General features: G+C 43.0%; 1 protein-coding gene across 2 annotated transcripts; it reads left to right on the top strand.

Annotated features, from left to right (window-relative positions):
- Positions 1 to 272: 272 nt before the first annotated feature.
- eda (ectodysplasin A) lies at positions 273 to 11,993 on the top strand. 2 transcript variants are annotated; one of them, XM_026357108.1, is made up of 8 exons: positions 273 to 719; positions 6,894 to 6,993; positions 8,879 to 8,917; positions 9,236 to 9,406; positions 9,753 to 9,787; positions 9,911 to 9,962; positions 10,390 to 10,514; positions 10,830 to 11,993. In XM_026357108.1, the coding sequence occupies exons 1-8, from the start codon at positions 402 to 404 to the stop codon at positions 11,088 to 11,090; spliced, it is 1,101 nt and encodes a 366-aa protein (XP_026212893.1). In that variant the 5' UTR covers positions 273 to 401; the 3' UTR covers positions 11,091 to 11,993. The 2 variants fall into 2 exon arrangements, with proteins under 2 accessions (XP_026212893.1, XP_026212892.1); XM_026357107.1 differs by having other exon boundaries at positions 10,390 to 10,520.
- The last annotated feature ends 180 nt before the right edge of the window (positions 11,994 to 12,173 follow it).

The following is a 12,173-nucleotide window of genomic DNA, read 5'->3' as shown; positions in this document are numbered from 1 at the left end:
AGACTGTCACGAAATGTGTTTTCCGGCCCCAAAGTGCTGAGTAATAATCACACGACACTGCGAGCTGCAAACACGCACAGGGGCATATTCTCACATCATCCTCTCCCTCTTCACGGAGCAGCGGCTGGCACAGGGGGCGCTGCAGTGGCACGGCGCGCCCGTTGGGTGTCGCTCGACCCCAGCATCTGGCCCGTGTCGTCCGGGCTCGTCGCCGTCCCGGACCAATGGGAGCGGAGGTGGGCGGCTCTCCGCTGTTACTACAGCGAGTCGCGCAAGCTCGCGCCGACCTGCTCGTGCTGCCCCGATGAGCCTCCGCGTTAATGAATAGCCGCGGCCCGCGCGAGACGAACGGGCTGATTATGCCGAGATAGAAGAGCGTCTGGCTCGCGCTCCGTCCGACAATGGCACGCGATGGTTCACCCGCGGACAAAGTGATGCCCGCAGCGGCTCCGTGCACGTGCAGCAAGAAGTGTCGGAGTCGGAGCAGCAGCGTCGTCTTCCTGGGATTATTCCTGCTGTCGCTGTCTCTGCACGCTGTCACCCTCGTCTGCTACCTGGACCTGCGCTCCGAGGTCAAACGGGAAATTATCCACCAGAAGCGGGACTCCATGTTGACACTGGCGGGGAGTGACCCGGCTGACCCGGCGGCGCCGCTCTCGCCCGGCCACCCGCGACTGGACTCCGGCGGCGGCGGCGGCGGCACCGGAGACGGTCATGAGGTAAAACACACTGAGAACGAATTAAAATAGAAATAGACGTGATTAAAGGCGCTCAGTGGAGGAGCTCCAGCTCCAGCAGCTACATTGTTTTCATTCCTCGCTCCGTCCTCCCGTTCCCGTATCACGGTGTCAGGTTTTTCTTGTGCCTGTGCTCTGTTATGGCATGTTTCTGGGCAACTTATTTTACAGTAGCCTGTCACGAAGTTTTATTTTGCCAGCTCAGTTTCCCGACAAATATGTTTTGAATTAACGCTCCCAGCGTGCGTGATTGAGCCTCTCGAGCAAAGATGCGCAAAGATATGAGCTTCGCGTCTGTCACCTGGCCAAAGTCTCCTGTCGAGGTAAACACATCCGAGCAGGCACGTCAGGGGAGTCGGAGAGGAGAAGTTCACTTGGACTCTTCCAAGAAACTGCTGTTGGAAGGAAAGAAAAAAGATCTCAGTTAACTCTGGGCTTCATTTCTCTTTGATCAAACCCTATTTAACCCAATTTGTCCTGTTTCCAGACCTCTCCCTAAACAGAGGTTGATGCTCTAAACCTAGGCAGCTTGCCCAGCTGGATGCACACAGACAGTGGTCAGTCAACGTGCTGGAGCAGGTGGACGGAAAATTAACTGGATCGCCAGCAGGTGCGAAGCCCAGGGGCTGATGTAAATTCATCAGGACTTAGATGGGCCACTTGGTACTTGGAGCCGGGCCAGCCTAGTCTCACATGTGTTTTCTTTTTCTGGCAGCGGGGCTGATTGAATGTTCATTGTGTTGTCTGTGGCTTTGGCAACAGCCCCCTACCACCACCACCACCACCACCACATCACCACCACACACTCCCTAATTTTATTAGTACAAAGAGACTGAGTGTAGGTCTCGACCTTACCTCGCCTGCTCAGTTAGCTCATATGTCACCAGCTGTATAACCTTTTTGCAGGGAGAATGATCCTGCGGCGTGGGGCATTGGCTGGACATTTAGCCGTCAACTTGATAGCAGCTCAGAGGAATTCAGGTTATTCAGGATGGAGGCTTTTATTTCTCCCCAGGAAAGATTATCTAGATACATTGCCGGTAATGTGGTCTGCTCAGTAACATTTTCCCTTTGCAAGTGGGACGCTCGGCCTATTCATTTGTCCTCAGTGTGTTTTTTGCTAAGCTTATTTTAGAGAGTAGTGGTTTCCCTGGTTAAAGCTGAGTGAGATGGGCCTGGTATTCAAGCCAGATGGTGATGCTTCATGAGGTGAAAGACTGTGGCCCAGCTGTAAATATTTAACAGCGCTGTGATGCTGTCCTTGCCAGATGTCTGCATTAAACAACTCTGATTACACATCCCACAGTTTTCATAGTTGGAGAAACAGGAGCATGTGGCATTTGGAAGCAGAGGCCGCACTTGTTAGCTTTTCAGGCATTTCCTTTGATGAATCTCTTTTGTGGAGCTAAAAATTGTTTATTGGATGTTTCACACAAGTGCCATCAAAGGCACTTGAGCAGCACTGGTGAAATTTAATGTGATGTGCAGGTATACAGACAAGTGTTGCAGAACATGAAGAGATTTGCTCCATAATAAAGGCTTGCACTTCTGTTCAAATGGATTTGTTCCACGGTGTAGTGGAGTTTGATTTTGGAAAAGGCAAAGTGTAGTTTCTCATCATGTAAGAACTGCAGTGCACCCCAGGTTCAGTGCATCAGATCATTTTTATCTATGATGGTTATAAATCTGTATTAGTAAACAGTACATCCAATGGAAATCCAGTCTTCTCTTTTTGTAGTTGTCTAGTTTAGCACCATCTTGGGTCATCAAATCAGTTGAGATCATGGTACTAATGAGGATTAAGGATCATTTAATTTGAAATTCAAATAGTGCAAAAGTGTTTTCCATGCGTTGGGATACAGTTACTTTAATATGCTAATATGTTAATAATTTAAAAAATCATAAAAAAATCTTGTTTTTATTCAGGAGACAAATCTAGTTTTATTCTGGTAATTTTATACTTGATCACATTTTAATTCATTTTTTAGCATTTTAGCATATTCTACTACAGTTTCCCCCTTGTTTTACAGCTCTCTATTGAAGTTTACCTATTAAGGCCAGGCATTTGTACTGAACCTTGGAACACCACCTTGTCTAAAAAAAGTGTGGTTAAAACTCTCATAAGGATCAAGGCAATAGGAACTGTACAAGTCTGTTATCAGTTTTCAAGATCGCCCTGTGAGCAGAAGAGGAACTGCTTGTAACTTGGGTTGTGGGGTGATACAAAGCAAAGGAAGAAAATAAGAACAATTACTGTCAACCCACATTTGTGGGAATTTAACACAGTATGTTATAGTATTTATTTAAGAATGTATGTGAACTGTCATGTTTCCCCATATGCAAGTGCAAAATTAGCAACAATTTTGTTTAACATTGAAAGAATAACAAATTTTCAGAGCTGATTTCAGTAATGTCCATCATAACAGTATAAAGAACATTCAAAATGATGATTTTGTCACAATACAGCCACTTATTTCTCACATGCAGTTTAAAAGATAACCACTTAACATCTCACACTTTATCACATTCACGTAGTTGCTTCTTAATGAGAGCAGATGATCTGGACATTTATAATTTGGGTCTAGGAAGTGAAGAAACAGTCTTCCTCTCAATAGTCACAGTCGGTATGCCCTTGAGCAAGGCAGTAAATCCCAGCTGCCTCGCAGATCTGCGCAGTTCCCAACAGTAAAAAGCCCCTCCCAGACGTGTGCTGCTCTGAAGTGCGAGGTAAGAGTGTGACGCAGGGCATTACTGAATAAGAGCATCACGCAGTCAGCCTGACCCTCATTCACGTAATAAAAATCAAATCCACAGAGTTGTGTTAGCTCAGATAGCGTTTCATTCTCCAGCCTAACATTCTTCTTATAACCATTATATGAAATAATTTTCTCCTCTGATGTATGCCTTCAAAGTCTCACAAAGAACAGATGCTGAAACATCTGGAGTCTAGTTAACGGCTATTAAAAAAGTCAGTTTGATGGGACACAAAGTGCTCAGCAGCGTACATGCTCTGCAGCGTCGGGGTGGGCTGTCACCCACATCTACTTTAATTATGACCAGTGCATGATTAGTTAAAACAGCAGTATCGCATCGTTTAATGTGTGTGGACACAAGTGTCATAAAAACACAAGGCAGAGGAGATGGAAACTTCGGCTATATGAGGCTGCAAACTTTTCCATAGAAGACTGAATTGTCTTGACAGACAGATGGCGTAGACGCCTAGTAAAGATTAAGTCCAGAGTCACAAACATCTACCAAAATAATAAATTCTCAAGGCATTCACGGCATTCAGCTCGACATTGTTGTGCCAGCAAGTCTTGCAACATCTGCAGGGTGATTGGCTGCTGACAGACAACATTTCCCTTAGATTGAGCTCCACAGCTTTTTCAGATGACAGTCTATGGATGCTGTAATTAAATTAGCCAAGTTATGGTTTAGAACACATGGTCTTCAAGGAGCAGTGTCTGATACTGGCTAAGGTACTAAGGTACGGGCACTCCTTTTTATGATATTTAAGAAGAAAACATACTGTCATTGTTCTGTCCAAGAAAGTGAATCACAGAGTATTATGAGGCTTCAGTTCTCAAATAGTATGCATTCCATTAAAGTTAGTAATCCCTGTATCACGGTAATGGGCATCCAGTCTGCCTTTGGCACTCTCAGCCAGGAGCCCTCACTTTCACCTCCTCAACTTTGTAACCTCTTGTTCTCATCTGCAATTTAGTGACCAGTTTTCACTGGTAGTCCAAGACTGAGACTGAAGATGTTGCTGCAGCCAGATGTGTGGGAAAAAAAGTGAGCTAGGAACGGTAGAGAAGGCATGATGGTTTACAAATGCACAAACTGTGGCATCAAACCAGCTTGAAATGCTGGAAATGTCAGAGAATTTCGGTAGTATTGTGGCAGAAATGGAGTAAAAATACAAGTTGTTGTAACAATAAGCGTTAATAGGCCAAAAAGAAGTCTTGTGATCAGAAAATTGCACATCCCTGGGGTGACTAAATTTTAGTCATATCCTCACGGAGCAACAGGGAATCACGTCCTCTGAGCGCAACAGCACCCCCCACGCTTTGAAGATTTGAAAGCCCTCTAATTAATAGCATTTTTTCCCTTGTGCCGAAAAAGAAAGGTTTACTCAATAGTTGGCACTTGGCATACATACCAACACGTTGTCATCCTGATTTACGGTAACTCTGCATGCCTTCGAAGGGTATGAAGGCTGTAAATGCTGTAATGAAGTGAAATGAGGCAAACAAGGGCACATAACCATTTCTCATAGTCGAATAATGGCATAACTTTTTTTTTTTTTTTTTAATCACTTTGTTCCCTTCATCTAAAGCACCAGCTGCACCAGTTTGGTAGTAGCCTAGCAGATTGCTTGTTTGTTTTTTGTCATTCTTCTAAAGCTTAATCTCGGGCCAGAAATTGGCTGTTGAATCATGTTTGGCTGTCAGAACAGACGAAAGTGTAATGCCATACGCCTGAACATACACCCAAAATCTTTTGAGAGGTAAAAGCCCCCCCTCCCGTATGCCAACAGCTGGAGAGGAGATGTGGGGACACCTGCTCGCCAAATGAACAGCAAACGTCGCCGGTCGCAGGAACATCTGGAGTTGTGTGTGTCAATAAACCATTCCAACGCATGCTCCTCCATCAGGCTGGAATTCCCGTGCTTATAAGGTCAGACATGGCTGGCAGCTGGTCATGTAGACTTTAACTACTTTGAGCTTGCCCAACATAGCCGACGGGGGGTGTTCGACATGATACAGCTCATCCTTCACTACTAGGGGGTTCCCACATCTGAGACGAGGTACAGAAATTCAAAACATAACTTTTCTTGTCTGCGTTCTTATGGTCGTTCAGTGGCTCTGCTCGAAACCGCACAAAGAGGCAATGGGAGTTCATGCTGCTTTCGGGAGAACATTTCTCACCGCTGGGGTTTAGCGGCTATGTTTACTCAAGCGTCACAGATTGAAACCTGGAATATGTCATCTTCTAGTGAACAGAGATATGTCCCTATGGAAAAGGGAGGTCAAAGTGCCTGTCAGTAAACTTGTCTGATTTATCTTGTAGCAGAAAGACCAACTGATTCATTATTATCTTTTGATCCATTCTAAGGTGCTGCACGTGTCCCTGCTGTGGAGATGACAGTTACACAAACTCCGAGCAGATGTCCGGCACAATACAAGCTGTCTGGTCGTCTGTCCTCAGCCAGTCAGAGCTTTAATGCCTCGAACTTTTACCATTATTTATGTTGACACTCCAAAGTGTGACCCAAAGTGTGACGACAAGAAGACATGGGTGGTCTTGTGGCGTTTCAAGTGCCAGGTTTCGGGTTCTGGGAGTCCTCCAACAATGTGATCGTGAACTGGCTGCTCTAATAGAAAGAGACTTTAAACAATCAGCAGTTTTAAAACCATGAATCCTTAGGATAAAGGATAGGATAGTCTTGCCGGAGCTGCTTGCGTATTAAGCCTGCTACAGTAAGGTCAGCCTGTCCTACGGAGTTCATGTGAATGTAGGTCAACCAGAACCAGTCACAGAAGAACACAGGCTTGCGGTTTGTCCCTCCACTCACTCACCCAAGGGAACACCCCACCGCTCCAGCATAACCTTTCCTGTTCATTGAGATGAGCTCAGACCAGCTCCACCATTTCCTTTCCTTTTTTTAAAGCTTATTCATGCAATCCTTGAATAGGGCTGGGACCAGGTGCCATGTGAATGGGTATTGCTCTCAAATTAACCACAATTCATGTCCTCCTTTTGTATAAAAAGGTGAATTTTAGAGCAGTCGTGTCCAGGTGACTGTCTCAAGCGGCAGAAACACAGACAAAAGTGACTTGGGTTACAGGATAGGTTACAGCCCCAATGGGACAGACAATGACTTGGCCACAAATGAATGTAATGGCTGACAGTGTCTCACATCTTTTCAAATGCCTCAAGTTGTCTCTGTGCAAACATTATACCCCAAGAATAGAAAGGCCACTTGTAACATGGTTTCGCTCTCAAAATCTTATATCACTCATTCCTTTTGTGTGCTACAAGGAATTAATATATGGTGGTCACGGCTCGTATTACTATTCCAAGGAGAGTCTGTGTTTCACTCTGACTTTTCTTTTTTTCCACACTTATTAAAACTTTCTTTTGTTTTGCCAGGAGAAGTTACTGCACAGAAACGGCGACTTCCATGCCACGGAGGATAACAGGGGCATAACTCAGCGAGCGAAAAGGAGTCCCGGCAAGCAGCCAGAAACAGGTACAGGCTGTTTCTTGGATTTATCACCACGCAGCTGTTGTGTCTTTTATCCTCACACCTTGGTGCAGAAGCTGTTCGCTGACACTGTAGCTTGCTTTCTTTCTCCCCTTTTGTATTTTTTTTCAGACTCAAACTCTAAATTCAGCGTGTTTAATCAGAGAAAAAGCAAAATCCTTTTCTCTCTAGTGCACCTGCATCAGTCTATGTTTTTTGTATGTGATTTTGGCTACTCCTTGACAACAATTAGTAATGGTTTCTGTAACTCATTTTTTCTATTATTTAAAGGCAGTTTTGTAACAGTGTAAACAACAGACGTATGATGGACTTAATGCTCTTAAATATTGAAAACACTTTGTTAATAGTTTCTCACTTTTTTGTGGAATAGATATTTTTATTGCCACATGCTTACTTAACAAAGCAGCTCCACCACACATTGTTGCAGAGTTTATAGAGCAAGAGATTAAACAGAATGGGACTGATTATTACTTGGATAGCAAACAAGGACAACAATGAGTTTGGGAGGGTTTCACCAATTTGAAACAGACAGCGGGGCCCGCGTTGATTTCCCCCGTCTCAAAATAATAGCAGGTCCCTGAAATATCTTTTGTCTCTATCAACTGAACAGATCTAGACTCTGGAATCCAACTGTGTTTTCAGCTGACAAAAAAAAAAAAAAAAAAAAAAAAAAAAAATCAATTTCAGAGAACAGAGAAGCAAGCGTGCATGTCTGAGATCTATCTTTAATGGATTCATTAACTCTACCAAATTGATTTATCATAATCAATAGCTCAGGAGAAAACCACATGGCCAATATGTCTGAATTAGCTTTTGTAGTGTTTTGTTTAGAATGTGAGCTATGCAAATAAAAAAGCAAACGCTTTGAAGTTTCATGTCTGAGTGCAACAAGTGCAGCATGATCACAAGGCATTCCAATGTCTGTGGCGTGACACTGAATACTTGGAGGGGGAGGAGTTTAGTGATTGTGTTTAAATTAGAAGAAAAAACTCACCTTTGAGACTTTCTACATAAATCAGTAAAGTCCCGAGCCTCTAAACACTAATCATTCCCAGGTCTCTCCTCTGCTCTAAGCGCACAGACAAAGGCTTTTGTAATCTCAGCCTTAGATGTGTGTTTTTCGTGTGTGTGTCCTGTGTTTGCACGTGTGTACTGTATGTGTGCGTTCTCGGCACTCCTAACGGGCACCAGATTCCAGATAGGGCTGCTCGTTAAGAGAAATCTATGCAGATGCATCCAGTCATTTAGCCAGGGGAGAAACGCTGGCCATATGTTTGAGAGGGACTCAAACTGTGAGGTTTTAAGGTTAAATGGCCTTTGTAGTTGTAATGACATGGTAAACACAAGAGCAGCGAGACGGCTTTTTGAAAAGGATTCTTCAGCTGCACACACAGCATACACACATGCCCAGATGCAATCTAAGTGCATTTTGTCTTTCAAGCACTGACATAGATGCCCCACCAACATCCACGCACGCACACACACACATAAACATGGTTGTAAAGGGGAGACACACAGAAGTACACACACTTTCATCTGCATTCTCCATCTGGGCTTAATTCAAAGAAAAGGATTTTGGCAGGATAAAGTATCTCTCTAATGATCTTCTCCAGTTCCACTGCCTGTGAATGCTTAAGGCACTTGTTCATACAGAGGAGGTGAAACCACACTTACAAATTACTACACTAGAAGATACCACAGGCTGACATACCTCCACTCTAGTGTTCAGTGCACAACATCTGAATCTGTTATTTCAGCCTGTTTAGGATACCCTAACACATGGAATGAGCTGGATACTCGAGATGTTATCCGAGATGATAATTGTTCATGAGGCCATTTCAAGCTTAATCATGGTTTTTGTTTCTTACAGAATCAACTGGAAAGGAAAAAAGGAAAGAAAAGAGGAAAGGTAACTCAAATTTCAGCCTATATTGAATTTATCTTGGTCGTTGATTGTTTTGTTACCTGCTGCCTCCTTACTGGAAGTATCTTTGAGATATCCTCTAAAATCCAGTAGCTGTGGTGGCTTGATATTAATAACAAGCTTTTGATATTTCATTTCTGACATTATTGACTTTCGTCAGTTATAAATATAATCTGTACAGATTCTGTATACATTGTACAGGCCAAGGGCCATGTAGACACAACCAGCCAGGCAGTAAGATGTTTTAGCTGCTCAGTTTTTTTTTAGTTCGCCAACCATTTTTTTTTTTTTTTGACTTCACAGGAAAGATAAGGTCAGTCCCAGGTCCCCCTGGTCCTCCTGGTCCCCCGGGCCCTCAGGGGCCACCGGGCATCCCTGGAATCCCTGGTATTCCAGGAAGCAACGCTGTAGGGCCTGCAGGACCGCCTGGACCTCCCGGGCCACAGGGACCTCCGGGCGCTCAGGGTCCAGCAGGTATACCACTTTAAATATAAATGACTTAATACCACGCAGACATGGCCAAGACTCGAGCCAGAGAACTTGAAAGCACCCATGACTCGAAAGATTTGTGTTCAGGTTACAGTACGTTCCTTCATGTAGACCCATTCCCACACTAGAAGGGGGCTCAGGTTTTCAAAATCGATGAACTCATTGCTTGTACGGTGAAAGTTTCTGATGCAGGATTTTAAACATGGTGTGGGATCATGGTGATCTATCTTTAAACTATGCCAGTGTTAGTTTGGTTTTAATCAGTGTCCCATCTTTGTTTCTCAATAATGTCAACGGCCAGACTTCTATAATGTCTCTCTTGTTATTGCAGGGGTCGTTGATAAGACAAAAACAAAGGAATTCCAGGTAGAGTATGTCACTTATTTTTTTTCACACTTTTTTTTATCCCATACAAAACCCCTGTCAAACCAGCTGTTCTCATGTTTTACTGTGTATTTGGTTTATTCACACGAGGTCTTTGTATTTCAGCCTGCTGTGGTTCATTTGCAAGGGCAGGAAACGACCATCCAAGTGAGAGAAGGTGGGTTTTTTGGATAGATAGATGCTCAGTTCTAGTAACACAAGAATGACACAAAACAGAAAACATGCTGAATCGCTGTAAAAGACATGTGCTTTCTAAATCTTACAGTTACTCCAGAAATTTATGTCTCTAAATATGAACACATATGTAACACATATACAATCTTAACACAGTCCCCTACAAAACCTAAGATATGGTTTAAAGGCCAAAATGTTGGTACCAGTATTTACTGTAAGATTGTCGCCCCAATGTAATAATCCTGTAGCCATTAAAGGATTATTATACAGTTATAGACTTATATATTATAAGTAGTAATTAATTTATTATAATTAATTAAAACTATTACCTCATAAGTCTCAGTACTGAGCTCTAAACCCTGCTGAAAGCTGTTTATGTTGACCATTTGTTTTTATTGTGACATGTTTAGATCTGTCTGAAGGCATCCTTAGGAATTGGAAGATGTTGTCCATCCATCACCGTGTGTTCAAAATGCACTCTCGCTCAGGAGAGCTAGAGGTGCTGCTGGACGGTGTCTACTTCATATATAGTCAGGTAGAAGTGAGTACGGTCCTTGACGTAACTCTTAAAATTTACAGTGCAGAGTCAGAAGAACTGGCAGTAGTTCTGTAGTAAAGTTTAAGAACCTGCTTGTATTCGTTATACGTACATGTTTCAGTTGCATTATGAGACATATTTCTTTTTCCCCTCTCCCTGCAACTAAATGTGAATCTCCATAATTCAAATCCTTGTTGGCCTCTCTGCTGTTCCAGCTGTTTCAACTTTAAACAAATGCTTAAATATTATGTGAACTTGTTCTGACTACCCTTCTCAGTCTTTTGTGAAATTTATGTCTCCCCTCTCCACCAGGTGTACTACCTCAACTTCACCGACATTGCCAGCTATGAGGTGATGGTGGACTCCAACCCGTTCCTGCGCTGCACCTGCAGCATCGAGACGGGCCAGCGCAAGTTCAACACCTGCTACACGGCTGGGGTGAGCCTGCTCCGTGCAGGCCAGAGGATTTCCATACGCATAGTGTATGAGGACACACTCATCAGCATGACCAATCACACCACCTTCCTAGGAAGTGTCAGGCTTGGAGAGGCTCCATCTGCTGGACAGAACTGATAAATACACAACCAACAGCCCTCTACAGAAAGGAAAAAGTTGCTCACAGCGGTGAAATCAGTCCAGAGTCATACTGTCTCATCATGTTGCCCGACGTAGGATTCACGAATTCAATAGCTGTGTTTAGATGCAGTGTCTAGCCCGTGTCTGGCCCCTGTTTAGAGGACACATAATCCTCCCGGGTTTTTAAAGTTGAGGAATCCCCTGGGTGACTTTTGTTCACTTTCACGTGTCTGCGTCAAAAAGGACAATCTAGACTGTTACACTTCCCCCTCACGTTGATTCTGTGCAAAGAGATAACGTCCTCATCAAACAAACGTTTCTATTTATAGTCTCCGTTTTGTGTCAACACACATAGCATCTCGCTTTATAACAAGGAAGGACACTACGCTGACAGATACTTAATAATGACACACTTTTAAGTGCTGTTGAATGATAATCTTGTATCTCCAAAAAACACCAGCTGTTTCAGATGTTTTATTTGCAGTTTGTATACTCGGCATTTTTGATTAATTATTAGTGGTTATAAATAAATGGTTTAACAAGGGGTTCAAAGCTCCATATTCCCTGGGTTATAAAAGAAATATTCAAAGATTATATAAATGTTCAAAGCAAATATAAAGGTATCTATGCAAAGCTGAGAAAATCCATTACAACTGGAGTTATAAGGTATTCATAGAGCAACAGCACTATATATTTTGCGCACATTTGCACTACAGCATCCCTGCAGAATATCAGTGATATGTTTTGTTACAGTGCTGTTGTTTAGTTACCGTATGAATGATTCCATGTGGGGAAAATGATAATTGTTTATACGTCTCTGTACATATTGTATATAAAATGGGATATACTTTTGTAAATGGAGTTGATTGATGGATTAAAATGTTTCATTTTCTGTCTAAATGCATTTGTCTGCCTTTTGTGTGTGTGCAGCCAGTGGTATTGATTTTAAAAGGTTAAAACTTCCCTTTCATATTGGACTCTGCTGGCACGAATATTGACAAGAAAAAATGATGTTCTTTGAGTGAGGCCTTTGTCTTTAATAAAACGTGGCTTTTACTTTGCAAGTTTCACAACAGACTG

Source organism: Anabas testudineus, chromosome 10 (genome assembly GCF_900324465.2).
Source record: "Anabas testudineus chromosome 10, fAnaTes1.2, whole genome shotgun sequence".
Classification (NCBI taxonomy): Eukaryota; Metazoa; Chordata; class Actinopteri; order Anabantiformes; family Anabantidae; genus Anabas; species Anabas testudineus.
This window is presented reverse-complemented; position numbering and strand designations above follow the sequence as displayed.